The 15,904-nt window shown below is 36.2% G+C and overlaps 1 protein-coding gene across 1 annotated transcript in view; it reads right to left on the reverse strand.

Annotated features, from left to right (window-relative positions):
• The window catches only part of LOC129263888 (DNA-directed RNA polymerase III subunit RPC2-like), a 47,353-nt gene that overhangs the window by 29,500 nt on the left and 1,949 nt on the right, over positions 1-15,904 (reverse strand). The window contains exons 2-7 of the mRNA XM_064100768.1: positions 15,123-15,187; positions 14,424-14,600; positions 13,169-13,378; positions 11,691-11,772; positions 7,956-8,105; positions 400-519 (exon numbers count right to left, since the gene is read on the reverse strand). Of these exons, the coding sequence (XP_063956838.1) occupies positions 400-519; positions 7,956-8,105; positions 11,691-11,772; positions 13,169-13,378; positions 14,424-14,600; positions 15,123-15,175 (792 nt within the window). The 5' untranslated portion in view covers positions 15,176-15,187. The remainder of the gene's footprint in view (positions 1-399; positions 520-7,955; positions 8,106-11,690; positions 11,773-13,168; positions 13,379-14,423; positions 14,601-15,122; positions 15,188-15,904) is intronic.

Raw genomic sequence — 15,904 nt, forward strand, 5'->3', positions numbered from 1 at the left:
GCAATTCCATAAAATGATCAACCTTTATGTACATTCGACCCCCATTTTTCTCAAGTTTTACTTCACTTCATAAACTGACCAAGTCATGGTCCTTTGATAATTTTCCAGACTGCCAAAAGAACAAGAAATCAGAGACAAAAAAATGTCATGAAAGTCCCACATATAGGGGGTCGGACGTACATATTCTATAGAATTGCCCCTTTAGATAAATTGTCAAAAGTCAAGAGCCTTGTCTTCCACGTGGGAATCCCGCAAACAGACTTTATCCCCAATTCTCACACTTTAACATAAAACATGGAGGAAAGCACGAAAGCCACTATGAAGACATAAAGTGGGTTTACACTGTAGCGATTCCTGCATAGACTTTTGACAACATATGTTAGTCTAGGAGTTACTCACAGGTATATGTGAAAGGATTGTAGTAGCTAATAACTCTCTCGCTTCGTCTACTTTGGTCTTCTTGGATCCTCCTCCCCACATCCTTCTCTGACGAACTTTACTTCCCATATACTTCAGAGCCTAGAAAAGAACAAAGGAAAAATCAAATCTTTTATTTATATCCCTCATTATAATAATAACAACAAAGGTTATAATCATATAGCACTTCATATTCTGTGTCCCTTTGCACTTTTTACCCCTCTTTACCTGTAATTATTATTTCCATCCATCCAGTGTTCCACACACAAAGACAACCATCTCCAGTCCCGAGGGAGTATCCTGGCCAGGAAATCGTTTTTTTATTGTTGCACACGTACCTATCTAATAACATTGATATTCACATCCTACCAGGTACCCATTTGACACCTGGGTGGAGAGTGGCGAAAGTGGGTAAGTGCCTTGCCAAGAGATATTAGCGACAGATGGGATTCGACCCTCGACTTTAAAGAGTCAAGCGACTTCACCACGACACTTCCGTCTCAGGCCTTTAAAACCTTCATACGAAATTGTGTATTTCTTAGCCAATACTCAAACTAATCTCATGAAGCTATAGAATTCTTCAAGAACAGAATGACAAGCGGACTATCATACTATCATAGATTTTAAAAATCTATTTAGCATAACCCCTCTCTCCCTTTCTCTCTATTTTTCCCATGTCGTAGTTATTAACCTGCTACCACTCCTGGTTTTTTTCTTCTTATTGTCATAATTTGATAATGAATATTTTTTTTGTTTTAAATAATATTTTATTTTCTTCCTCTTTCAAATCAATTAGTACGAAGCCCCAAACCGGACATTTTTGACATCAAAAAAAAAAAAAATTATCACGTACGTACGCAGTATTATTACGTACGTACGTAATATTATTACGTACGTACGCAGTATTATTACGTACGTACGTGATAATTATTACGTACGTACGTGATAATTATTACGTACGTACGCAGTATTATTACGTACGTACGCAGTATTATTACGTACGTACGTGATAATTATTACGTACATGTACGTACGCAGTATTATCACGTACGTACGCAGTATTATTACGTACGTACGTGATAATTATTACGTACGTACGCAGTATTATTACGTACGTACGCAGTATTATTACGTACGTACGTAATATTATTACGTACGTACGCAGTATTATTACGTACGTACGTGATAATTATTACGTACGTACGTGATAATTATTACGTACGTACGCAGTATTATTACGTACGTACGCAGTATTATTACGTACGTACGTGATAATTATTACGTACGTACGCAGTATTATCACGTACGTACGCAGTATTATTACGTACGTACGTGATAATTATTACGTACGTACGCAGTATTATTACGTACGTACGCAGTATTATTACGTACGTACGTGATAATTATTACGTACGTACGCAGTATTATCACGTACGTACGCAGTATTATTACTGTACGTACGTACGTGATAATTATTACGTACGTACGCAGTATTATCACGTACAGTACGTACGCAGTATTTATTACGTACGTACGTAATGTTATCTCCCAAAAGGTCATACATGAATTCAAATACCGGTAGTTACTGAAATCTGATCACGCTAGCGCGAAGCCCGCAGGCTTTAAATTTTTATGTGGGCCTACAATAGGCCTTCTGCTTTGATTGTTCCCGCATAGAATTTCCCTTTAAATACCAGCCTCTTCAAATAGTTTTTCTTTTTTTAAACACCTATACATCTTCACTTAATTTACATCAATTAATACCATATCATATTCAAATTTAAGCAGAGAACGAAGCAATTTCAAAAGGGTGGTAAAATAATAGGGGCTCATCCCAGTGTCGCGTGTGGGTACATTTTTGAAAAAAACTGTCTCGCCAAAACACTAACATAATAGGCCTTTAATTGTCCTTTCCCCAATGTGTTTCTAGCAGTTTCTGAAAGGAATGGTTTAATTGAAAACACAGCCTGATGACGAGAACAAATGAAATGGTTATCATATGAATATTGTGGGTTATATAGCAGGGACCTGGGAACTCGCGGGGCTGCTGGGGGTGCTGCGTGTATTATTTTCCATAGGCAGCACCCCCACGAAATCAGGTTCCCTTTGTATTTTTTATATATGTTATAATGTACATAATTATCACATCCGACAATCGCAAATCATACAACGTCTTTCACATATTCCAATAACATCCCTCCTATAACATGTAACGCGACTCAATCAAGCTCCGGCACGCCGATACATATGAGACGTAGTCGCGCGCGATACGTGTTAACCATTATAGTTTACACACTACCATGACTACTCGATAGCGGGGAGGGACAAGGGTGTGGTTGGACTTGAAACTTAGAGGGTTTTATGTCAAATCAAGTGTGGGCGAGCCCGACCGCCCGTGCTTTGTATAAAGAATTACAATTCAGACAATAAAAATCAAATTTCAGTCTTTTTCGCCCTGCCCCATGGCCCTGGGAAGCGGGGGTGCTGGGGGTGAAGCACCCCAAAATGTGGGGGTGCTGCATGTGTTATTTTCCATAGGCAACACCTCCTGGAAATCTAGTGGTAAGTTGATGAATGACAGAAATGTAATGAAAATGAACGACGTTTTGTAGACCCCCACCCCCTTAAGAATTTTCCGACACAGTACTTAAAATAGTGTTTAAATTCACCCTTTTTCAAATCGGAATATCAAATATTTTCTGCTCGTGCTTCGCGCTCGCATTATTGATTTTTATAATAAAAACAAAGTATTTACAACGCCCAGATACTAAAGGGCTAACTCTAAACACGCGCACGCATGTTTATTCAGATACGCAGCTTGTTTTGGGGCTACTCCGGGCTGAAAATATTTATATCAAATACAATTTTATGAAAATCTGATAACAAATAGTTAAGTTATTTAATTCTAAAGTTTAGCAATAGTTTATGAAAATGGTGATATGCATGTCGTCATGAATATTAAATAGGTGGGTTGACATGTGCGGAAATCTCTTCCCAAAGGTAGAGGGACCAGGGCCTGCATGGAAAATTTGACAAGCATAAAAAAAAGAAAAAAAAGTTTTTCACCCAAAATGTAAGGTCATTTAGTCCAAAAGCTATTATTTCGATTGTGAAGTGATGTATTTTTCTCCATGAAAGACCAAAAATAGTAGGGGGGCATTTGATATTGTGTCCCCCTACTATTTTTGGTAGGGGGGACACGTCCCCCTGTCCCCTCTGGGATTTCCGCCCTTGCGGGTTGAAGATATCACATCCCCACTATCCTGTTTCTTGTGTTATTACATGGAATCAAAATTGTTTAATTTTTTCATAACAGTGTGAATGATATGTCTCCCTTATAATGAAATAAGTTGCAGCAAAGAATATCTAATAGACTAAATCAGTTGTCAATTCAACTGTTTTTTGGTTCTTGAAGGGAAAATATCAAATAAACCTAATTTTATATAATAAAATACAAAAGAACAATTGGGGATATGACATCATCAGTTTGCTCACTGAATATTAATGAAGACATGCTTAAAACTGTTTCACCGGAATAATGCTAATCTTTAAAATGCAATAACTTTGATATTCCTTGTCGGATTTTGATCAAATCTTTATTCTTATGTTCGCCTGATTTCTCTTTATCTGTTCAAACCATATTGCATTCAGTGTGGAGTTTCAGATCAGAATATCAAAAAATTTCTGCTCGCGCTTTGCGCTCACATTATTAATGTAAGAATATATCCAATTACCCATCATTTTCTTGATTTTCAAAACATGAATAGAATGTCCCAATTATAGGTCTGAAATCTCAATTTTGTTTCCGCTCGCTCTTTGCGCTCGCATCAATTGTATAGTTATATACCTATCCTGTTCATGATTAGAAAAGTGCTTAAGATGTCCTGTTTTTAGGTCTGAAATCTCATTTTTAATTCCGCTCGCGCTTCGCGCTCGCATCAATTGTATATTTATATACCTATCCTGTTCTTGATTAGAAAAGTGCTTAGAATGTCTCGTTTTTTGGTCTGAAATCTCAATTTTGTTTCCGTTCGCGCTTCGCGCTCGCATCTTATCCTGTTCATGATTGCAAAAAGTGCTTAGAATGTCCAGTATTTAGGTCGGAATGTCAATTTTTTCAGCTCGCGCTTCGCGCTCGCATTATTTGATTGGTGATATATGAATCGTCTTAATGAGTAACTGCAAACATTCCTTATAACACTTCCCTTTCGATCAGACCAGAGCGTATATAAAAAATATCTGCTCGCACTGATCACGTTCGCAGTTATTATTTGTTACATACGCATCTTGTTCAGGACCACAAACATTGCTCAAAATATTCAATTTTTCAGGACAAAATACATGAATTTCCCCCCCAAAAAATAGCTCGCGTTTCGATCGCGCTCGACTTATCTCATTATATATCTATGTTCATTTATAAGAAGAAAGCTAAGAAGTGACTGTCATATATATGTATATATATATATATATGTGTGTGGGGGGAGGATTGGTTGGTGTGTGTGTGGTGCCCTTAGAGGTGTGTGTGTGTGTGTGTGTAATTATGGAAAATTCAATTATTGTGTCCCCCGGCCCCCCCACCTTTGAGGAGAGATTTCAGCACCCCCACTGAAAAAATCGTTCCCAGGTCCCTGTTATATAGGCCCTATAATCGATGAAAAGTCATGATCATCACCAGCATGACTATGGTCCAACCATGGTCCCAGCTAGCAAGCTGACGTTGGTTGGGCCAATGCGGGGTGCCGATGTCGGCCACATTCGGCGAATATCGGATTCCATAGACCAATGAAAATTAGAATACTACGTACGTACGTAATAATACTGCGTACGTACGTAATAATACTGCGTACGTACGTAATAATTATCACGTACGTACGTAATAATACTGCGTACGTACGTGATAATACTGCGTACGTACACCTGTACGTAATAATTATCACGTACGTACGTAATAATTATCACGTACGTACGTAATAATTATCACGTACGTACGCAATAATACTGCGTACGTACGTAATAATTATCACGTACGTACGTAGTAATACTACGTACGTACGTGATAATTTTTTTTTTTTGGTTGTCAAAAATGTCCGGTTTGGGGCTTCGTAAATTAGTTTACAATCACAATTCATATAAATAAAGATTCTTTGCATGTATACAAAAAATAAACAATAAAAAAAATAAACATATAAATATCAATGAAATTACAAATATTTTTTAAATGATTACAAATGAAATTAAACTGCCAAATTTCTCTTCTATAACAATTGCTTAGCAATCCTTTTTTTGTTTTAAATGATATTTTATTTCTTCCTCGTAATATGATTTTACAATTCCAAATATCGCGAAACAAGTTATTCACAAACTAAGTACCGTAAGGGCACTAGTATTCAACCCGTTTGGAGAGTTTCCTCAAATATATAGAAATATAGAATTTACCTGAATTTCAGACCCGTCTTATTTCCAAGAGCAAATGCTGGTTATTCTTTTTCCGTTATTTTTTTCTTCAACCAGTTGACTGTGTGCGCGGGCGATCGAATTATACGGCGACGGATTTTGGTACTAGTATTCAACCCGTCGGTACTAGTATTCAACCTAGCGATGAAAGATGGCCCCGTCTCTCAATCTGCCCTTGTCCCATCCGACGATGGACTAGACCATTTGAGATGAGACCAAACAGGGAATTAATCAAAGCCAGAGACTTACATAGATCTAGATCTAATTTAGCAATCTAAACCCTTTTGAGATTTGCTATCAATCCTCACTAGGTTGAATACTAGTACCATTCAGTGCAAAAGGCCATCGCCGCATAATTCGATCCTCTGCGCATACAGTCGACAGATTGACAAAGAAAATATCAACAACAGATTACCCTGGAAATAACAAAGGTATGAAATTAAGATAAATTCCCTATTTCTAAATATTTTGGGGAATATGTCAAAATCTTTGAATTATGCCGGGTTGAATACTAGTACCCATACGGTATCTCATATAAAAAACAAACAAATAAGAGCATATAAATTCATATCAAAATTACCTCAAATCAATATAACTGTACAATTTCTTCAAAACATTAAGTATTAACCCGAAAATATATATATTATTTTTTTATGTGAAAACTCTTATATCTTTTCCCCCCCAAAAGTACATAATATAGAATAAAATTACCTCAATATTCATATTATGTTAATATAAAAATTATGTCAAATCAAATAAACTACTTTTTTCATGAAACTCTATGATCCTTAAGAGGAAGATTACATATATATAATCTTTCACTCACTCACGCACCCCACACTCCCTACCACACAAACATACCACCCCAAAAACACACACACACACACATCATTCAACAGGTAGCACATCCGTCCCTGTCTGTCGATCTGTAACTTTGTATCATTGAAAAAAAAAAAAAAAAAAAAAAATACGATAAATGAAAAGTCAAAGAAATGTACCAATTTGTTCCCATTTTCTGAAGTGTACTCCCAAATTCCCTGTTTTCTTGGCTATATTATAACGGAATACCGCCCTCTATAGTCGACTACGTAAATAATCTTTATAGTCGTCTCTCGGGTTATGTACAAGGGCCCGGTTGGAGATCGGATAAGTTCCGCATTGCAAGAGGAACTTTCCAGGGTGACCCTTTCTCTCCAATAATATGGTTTTTAACCCGATAATAGATCGTCTTAAGCAATATGAAAATACGCATGGTTATTCACTCAATGGACAAAAATACATCACCTTGCCATATGCAGACGATTTTATTTTAATAACAACAGACAAAAGAAGACATCAAAAACTTCTTAACAAAATTGTCGACATTACGGAAAGTATGAATTTTCAGCTTAAAATCAGCAAATGTAAATCTATGTCTATCTCGGGTGGAAAACCAACGGAAGTGAATTTCACAATCAATGGAGAGGTTCTGACAAATGTCAAAGATTCACCAGAAAAGTTTCTAGGCTCGTATATTACTTTTAAGGGTACATCCCAAGAGGCGTATGAGCTCATTCACAACAAGTTGGAAAAAATGCTAGATAATGTGCAGTCTACTCTTGTGAGACCAGAATTAAAGCTCAAAATCTACGAGAGATACATGTACATTCTGTCTTCTGTAAAATTTAGCAGAAAGATTATACAGTTTAATGCATGTATTCTCACACATTTACCAGATAGACCGATGAAAATTGTTTTCCAATCATCAATCCAAACTTCCTTTACATGAAGCTTTTTGATGACCTCCTCCCATAACTGTTTAACCTTTAAACAATCTAAAACTAAATGTTGGTATGTTTCGACCTGTTATTTACAAAAAGAACAAAATTTGTCTGACTAAAAACCAAATTGAATGAATATAGTGGACTAAAATTGCACTAAACCCCCTTCGCCATGTACTTAAGAAACTTGAAAGGGAAATTTCTTTGTAGATTCTTCTGTCCCGATAGTCGGGACAATCTCTAGGTCACTCTCTATCTCTCTTTCTCTTGTTCTATATCGTACTCATACTATCCTTTCATGCATCTCCCTCTCTCTCTACAAACCTGTAGTTGTGTGTAGACTTGCAACCTATGGCATTCTTCCAGGTTAGCGGCAAAACTGACCATCGTAGATTCTTCTGTCCCGATAGTCTGGACAATCTCCTGGTCACTCTCCATCCCCAACGCTTTGAAGACCACCACAATAGGAATGTCCTAAATGTGAGATGATAAACAAATATTTATTTATTCATTTGGTTTTACCCAGGGTAACCCCGTCAGTGGACTAAGCACCATTTTTTCTTGGGGCCCTGCAAACAAATAAAAAATAAACATACATACAAGAATTATAAACAATGAACAAATTAAGAAGAAAAATGTATATTCATGAAGACAACTGATCTGCAAGAAATATACATACACACAGAAATACTCAAATATATATGTATGTTTTTGAATAATTACTTCCTACTTGCACCCATTGACCTCACCTGTGTCGAGTGGGTACATTTCTTGCTAAAGTAAAACAAAACCACGTTCCTCAGACTGAAAGACAAGTCTCAACCAACCACTTGACAATGAAGCACCCATATGATGCATTACACAGTGCAAAATATGCACTTTGAAGAAGTCCCTTATGATCATTGCTTAAATAGACCTCACACATGCAAGGAATGCCATCCAGAATTTGTCTATTTCTCTAGAATTACACATTTTCTACTCAAAATATTTGGCACATATTATTATCCATACATGTACATCCTCACACTTGGATGGTCATTTTATTGGATTTTGTTTGAACTTTCAAGATTGTTACCATGATTGTAATCCAGGGCCCTGTTGTAAAGAGTTACAATTGATCCAATCAATCGCAACTATGGAAAGCCAGCAAAGTCAACATATGAAATGCATGTCTGTTCAAAAAAAATTCTAGATATGAATCCATATCCATAAATTCATTGATTTCTTGACAATTTCGAATGTTCTCCTTTAATTACAAAGGACATTTTGCAAATTTCCTGTAGAAAAATTATGACACTGATGGATTTCCATAGAGTTATGATTGATTGGATCAATCGCAACTCTTTGTAAGATGGAGCCATGGAACGACCTGCCACTAATAAGTAGACAGTCTCCATCATTAGCAATTTTAAAAAAGTCATTAAAAACTCATCTCTTTCGTACTTTGTAGTTTTTAAAATATTACATTTAATTAATTCATTGTAAGCGCTTTGGGCCTAATACATAAAAACATACATAACAGGTACTTATACAGTGCGTCCCAAAAAAAACTATACACTTTTGAAATGGCTGCCAAATAAAAAATATAGCACTTTGGGGGAAATAACTCATAGATATGGAAAGCCAATAAAGTCAACTTTCAAGTGACACCAAAAAGTTGGAAAACTATTCATGCTTGAGCGAGCACTGCCCACTGAAACAAAGGGTATGAAAATTAGGGTGGGCCGGAATTAGCCTTCCAATTTCTTTCAGGTTTTTTGTTTGGTACTTGCAAAGTTGAGGGTTATTTGGTGAATTAAAGATCAGTTGTGATCAGTTTGTTGTTTTTGAAAATTTAATGCGTTATTAAATTGAATTTATTACATTGAAATTTAATGCATGAGTGATCGTGAATTGCAATTTTTAGTGCAGCAGTTTGTCTTTATCATGTGGATCTCAACAATGTGTTTATGAAAGTCAGGAGAAGAGGGGGTAATATGACTTAGGTGGGTGAAGTACGTTGATGGGATAAAGGTCAACAGAACATTTAGCAACCCCTCCCTCCATCTCAACCCCCCCCCCCCCGCTTCTCTCCTCCTCGGACACTAAGCTCGGCTAGGCTGGGCAGGAATTAGCCTTACAGTTTTTTTGAGTGGTTAGTCCTTGCGAACTTGCTAAGCTAAATTAATGAGTGAGATAAGTTTTGGTTTCTTAGGCAAATTTCACGAGTTACTAAATTGAAATTTAATGCATGAGTGAACAGCACTAGCGTACCTACGGGGGGGGGGGGGCAGGGGGGGCACTCTGCCCCCCCCCTGACGAGCCAAAACCCATACAAAATACAAATCACTGCCCCCCCTGACGAGCTTGAAAGACCTTATATGCCCCCCCCTTACGAACTTGAAGACCTTTTTTTTTTTTTTTTTTTTTTTTTTTTTTTTTTTGCTTGTCAAATTTTTTTCTGGTACAATAACCTTTAATTTTGATTGAAGACCTTTTTTTTTTTTTTTTTTTTTTTGGGCGGCCGATTTTGCCCCCCCCTGTGGAAAATCCTAGGTACGCCACTGGTGAACAGGAATTGAAATTTTAGTGTAGCATATTCATCTTGTGGACCTCAGAAGTGTGTTCGTGAGAGTCAGAGTAATGTGATGGTACCTGTTACAAGCAAGAGGGCGAGATATGCCAAGACTTGGTTAAAAGGGCATTCCTCTTCTTTTTGTCCTTTTACAAATTAAAAGTCATAATTATGTACCCTCCCCTCTCCACCTCCATTTCCCAGCCCCCCTCTCTGTCTCACTTCCTGGATTGTAGCCTATTCAAAACTAAGCTGCCAAGTGACCGATGGCTGATGGTCACTTTTTTATTGAATTATTACCAAGAAATTTAATGATTATGATGATTAATGAAATAATTTATTGAAAAAAAAACTGAATGTTTGATTGATCACGTTGCACATTGAAAGAGTTGATTTACTGATAAATTGTTGATGAAATGATTGAAAGGAAAAAGTTGATGCCCCAATTCAGAATTAATCATTAAATCAACATTCCGCTCTGGACTTCACGCGTACATGACAATAGCCATCAGTCTCTCAACAGGAGGGGAGGGCGGGAAAGAGAGAGGGGGTGGGGGCTGAATGTTCTGTTGACCCTTATTCCATCAACCTACTTCTCCCACTTAAGTCCTATCTCATCCCCTATTCTCCCGACTCCCATCATGAACACACTGCTGAGATCCACATGATAAAGTTGAAATGCAGCCCCAAAAGTGTAATTTGTGTTCACTCATGCATTAAAGTTCAATTTAATAATTTATAAAATTTGCATAAGTAACCAAAACTGGTCACGGTTGATCATTAATTTATCACAACGCCCTTAACTTTGCAAGTCCGAAAGGATTTGCCTCTTAAAAACTGTCATAAATTGGAAGGCTAATTCCAGCCCACCCTAATTTTCATACCCTTTGTTTCAGTGGGCAGTGCTCGCTCAAGCATGAACAGTTTTCCAATTTTTTGGTGTCATTTGAAAGTTGACTTTATTGGCTTTCCATATATGTAAGTCTTTTTCCCCAAAATGTTATATTTTTTATTTGGCAGCCATTTCAAAAGTGTATAGTTTTTTTTGGGACGCACTGTATAGCGCTTTACAATAAATAACTAATAATACTAATAATGAAATTACATTACAACAGCACTTAAAAATATATCTATCAACGGGGACTGGTGCCTGATCTTAATGCCCTGTTCACCCGCAGTTTAAGGAACTTGCCCAGAAGGCAATCTGGCAGGTTCATAACTCACAAGGGCTCTAAAAACACCAGGCATAAGCTAAACCTTAGCAAAAAAACTAACTTACGAAAGAGAACTTAGCGTAAATATTTAAGCAAAAAAAATCATATAAGGAGGGAAAAAAAAATCAATGAGCAAATAAATGTGTTTTAGGCAGAGATTTAAAAGTTTTAAACTTGTCAGTGGGAAAAGCACAGTACAAATAATAAGTAATAATAATACTAATAATGATTGGCATTTATATTTTAAAAAAAATGCACATAGAAATTACATTCAAGTATCTGAACTCCTACCTCTGTGAAAGTATTGTGTTTCAGGTAATGCCTGCCTTTCTTCACGATCACCACAGTGCGACTTTTCCTCTCGTGCGTAGAACTAAAAAAAAAGAAACATACAACAGGAAATGATTAAGATACTCAATTTTGGGACTGAACCATTGTCTTATGATGGGGTTTCAAATTACTTTGTCAACCTCAAACACATAGCAATAGTCTTTAATGCTCTATATCTTGTCAATTAAACCAAAAATAAATAATCATGTTTTAACTTTAAACAGTAAATGAGTTGAGGCCTGAAAGTAGTAAACATTGTCACCAAAAGTTTAGTGGCCATTGATTTTTTTTTCAACAATGAGAATTAAACTTATAGTTTGTTTTGATGTTATTTTCATGAAATCGAGTCCCTTACAGCACTTACATTATAATCTTTATTATTAATTACATATTAGTCAGCTATAGCAGCTATAGACAGAGATTACATGTAGGCCTATATCATAACATTTTCAGCAGGTTCTATGTTTGAACAGTGCTTTTGTATTAAAGGTCAAGTCCACCCCAGGAAAATACTGACTTGAATAAATAGAGAAAAGTCAAACTAGCATAGTGCTGAAAATTTCATCAAAATCGGATGTAAAATAAGAAAGTTATGACATTTTAAAGTTTCTCGAATTTTTCACAAACAGTGATATGCACAACTAGGTGAGTCAGTCAATGATGTCCATCACTCACTATATTTTTTTGTTTTTTATTGTTTTAATTATACAATATTTCATTGTTTATAGATTTGACAATAAGGACCAACTTCACTGAACCATATAGTATTAAACAATACTAATTCCAAATGTTCAGGGAGGAATTAATCGTTGTCTCACTTGACATTGAGGAGAAAATTAGAATATTTCATATAATGAAATACAAAAGAAATAGTGAGTGGATGACGTCATAGACTTCTCATTTGCATACCAGCCAGGATGTGCATATAACTGTTTTGTGAAATTGAGCAAAACTTTAAAATGTCATACCTTTCTTATTTTACATCCTATTTTGATGAAATTTTCAGTGTTATTCTTGTTGGATTTTTCTCTTTTTATTCAAATCAACTTTTGTTGGGCTGGACTTGTCCTTTAGATAAAAACAGAAATATGCATATATTTTAATTTGATGTAAAATCTCAAAGTTTATCCAATAAAACATTTCATTTCCTTACATACATTGTAGTAACTGCTTCAGGACATACACATTCATATTTTTCTTTTATAAATGAATTGGAATTATATGACAGTGACATGCGTTAGTGCAATTAAGTGTCATCATTAATTGTCACAGCTTTAAAAGGCTAAATACAATTTCCTCATATCGTAATATTTGTCAGATTTTTTTACAGCAGTTCAAACTGAAATATGATAATTGGTTTGATATAATTTCCAATTGTATTCTCTCTTGTGAAACCAGGGCCATTGAGCAATATTGACAATACACATGCAAAAGCCTACCTGGTTACATTGCAGGACACAATGCCTTTCCGATCCACTTCCACTATCATCCTGTTCTTTGAGAGCTGTTCTTGGATCAGGATGACCTTTTCTGTCCCTCGGACGATGAAGTAGCCCCCAGGGTCAAGAGGGCACTCGTTCAGTTTGGCCAGCTCGGCCTGAGATTTGCCGGTCAGCACGCAATTGGAGCTCCTCAGCATGATCGGCATCCTGTAAGAATAATAGATGAAATTGATTTTTAAGTTTGATTGCAATTATGTGTTTTTAGGAGGGAAAACATTCCAAGGTCAAGAGGGCACTCGTTCAGTTTGGCCAGCTCGGCCTGAGACTTGCCGGTCAGCACGCAATTGGAGCTCCTCAGCATGATCGGCATTCTGCAGGAATAATTGATTTTTAAGTTTGATTGCAATCATGTGTTTTTAAGAGGGAAAACAACCCCTGGTCAAGAGGGCACTCGTCCAGTTATGCCAGCTCGGCCTCAGACTTGCCAGTCAGCATGCAACTGGAGCTTCGCAGCATGATCGGCATTCTGTGGAAATAACAGATATAATTGATCTTTAAGTTTGATTGCAATCATGTGTTTTTAAGAGCCTGAGGGAAAACAACCCCTGGTCAAGAGGGCACTCGTCCAGTTAGGCCAGCTCAGCCTGAGACTTGCCGGTCAGCACACAATTGGAGCTTCGCAGCATGATCGGCATTCTGTGGGAATAACAGATATAATTGATTTTTAAGTTTGATTGCAATCATGTGTTTTTAGGAGGGAAAACAACCCCCGGTCAAGAGGGCACTCGTTCAGTTTGGCCGGCTTGGCCTAAAACTTGCCAGTCAGCACACAATTGGATTTTCGCAGCATGATCAGCATTCTGCAGGAATAAGAGATAAAATTAATTTTCACAACTGCAATGTTTTCAAAAGTGGAAGGGTCAAGAAGGCATTTGTTGATTTTGGCCAACTTGGCCTGAGACTTGCTAGTCAGTACGCAATCAGACCTCTAAAGCATAATCAGGAATAAGATATAAATTTGACATATTAATGATTTATTGTTGTGTTTTCCAAAATGAACAAGGGTCCAGAGGCTCATATCATAAACATTTACAATTAATTATGGCAATGTTGATTTTCATCCAATGGTGTTGAGCCCTGTTACCATGGTAATTACCAATAAAGTCAAAGCTACAACAGTAATTGTGAAATGGCCCCTGGAAAACGCCTATGGGGATTACAGAATTCTATAATCAATGTTAATAAAAAATACCTTCCGATCGGCAAGTTATTTCTGATAACCCTCTGCTGCCCTCGTGTGTACTCTATGTCGACAGTGATGGGGGCGGAGTAAGTCATGTCACGTAGACGACACTCATGCGGAGAGGTTGGCTTGGTGATGTTGAAACTCTCCTCGACGTCCGGGCTACCAACGTAAATGTTTAAGTACCTGTGGATGAAAGAAAAAAAAGACCTTGGAGAATGGTGTAGGGATAATGCACATTACCAGGGGAATTTGTAAGAACTGTATGCGTGAGATTTTGGCCCCGTCTTACAAAAAGTTACGATTGATCCAATCAATCGTAACTCTATGGAAATCCATCAGTGTCATAATTTTTTCAACAGAAAATTTACAAAAGTTGTAAACAAAGGAGAACACACCATATTGTCAAGAAGTCAATGAATCTATGAATATACATCATATCTAGCAAAAATTTTTGAACATGCATTTTACATATTTACTTAACTGGCTTTCCATACTTGCGAATGATCAGATCAATCGCAACTCTTTGTAAGACGGGCACGGGGGCTACTAAAAGATCTCATGATGAAAGTAAACAATCAAGTATATATTCTACGTACTAAGAATATTGCTAGCTGATAAATCAAAAGTCAATCATATGATAAACTGCTCACTGGTTGTGATGATAATGACTATGATAATTGTATGTCTTTATGACATAGTACTCACTTCATGTAGAAAGTTTGGTCAGCATCACTGGTAATCTTCTCATTTGCTTTCATTATCTTCTTGATCTGTAAATGTAATAAACAAATAATAAGTCTTAGATTTATTTTTGGTTCCCCCCCCCCCATTCTCATTCGGTTAAGGTTTAGTTAGGTGTTTTTTTTTTTTGTTTTTTTTTCTCATTGAATTTGTGATTATATGATGTTTTTAAGATTTCTTTAAGTACAATTGTTGTTATGGGTTGGTCTCACACAAGGTTTCATCCTTTTTGGTCATTACCTTCCTCACTTTCTTTAAAGTTGATGTTCATTGTACTTACATTGTCTATTTTTTATGTATTTTTATCTTGATCTCTTGAGGAGAAATAAATGAAACTTGAAAAAAAAACTTGAAACTTGAAAATAGTATAATACTAAATGAATAATGAATATGAATGAATAAATGAATAATTGAATAAATAAACAAATAAATGAAAAATAAATAAATAGATAAACAAACATATAAATAAATAAAGTAAATGTGAATGAGAATAAATGAATAAATAAACACAAATATAAATGAATAAATAAAACAAGAATAGAGGCCTACATGGGGATATGATAATCTCACCTTGCTCATAAAAAAATGCAAACTTTAAAGGAGAATGAAACCTTTGGAACAAGATAGCTTGTGTGAAAACAGAAAAATCAAAGAAACGGATCAACGAAAGTTTGAGAAAAATCAGACAAATAATGAGAAAGTTATGAGCTTTTGAATATTGCGATCACTAATGCTATGGAGATCCT

Source organism: Lytechinus pictus, chromosome 6, assembly GCF_037042905.1.
Source record: "Lytechinus pictus isolate F3 Inbred chromosome 6, Lp3.0, whole genome shotgun sequence".
NCBI lineage: Eukaryota > Metazoa > Echinodermata > Echinoidea > Temnopleuroida > Toxopneustidae > Lytechinus > Lytechinus pictus.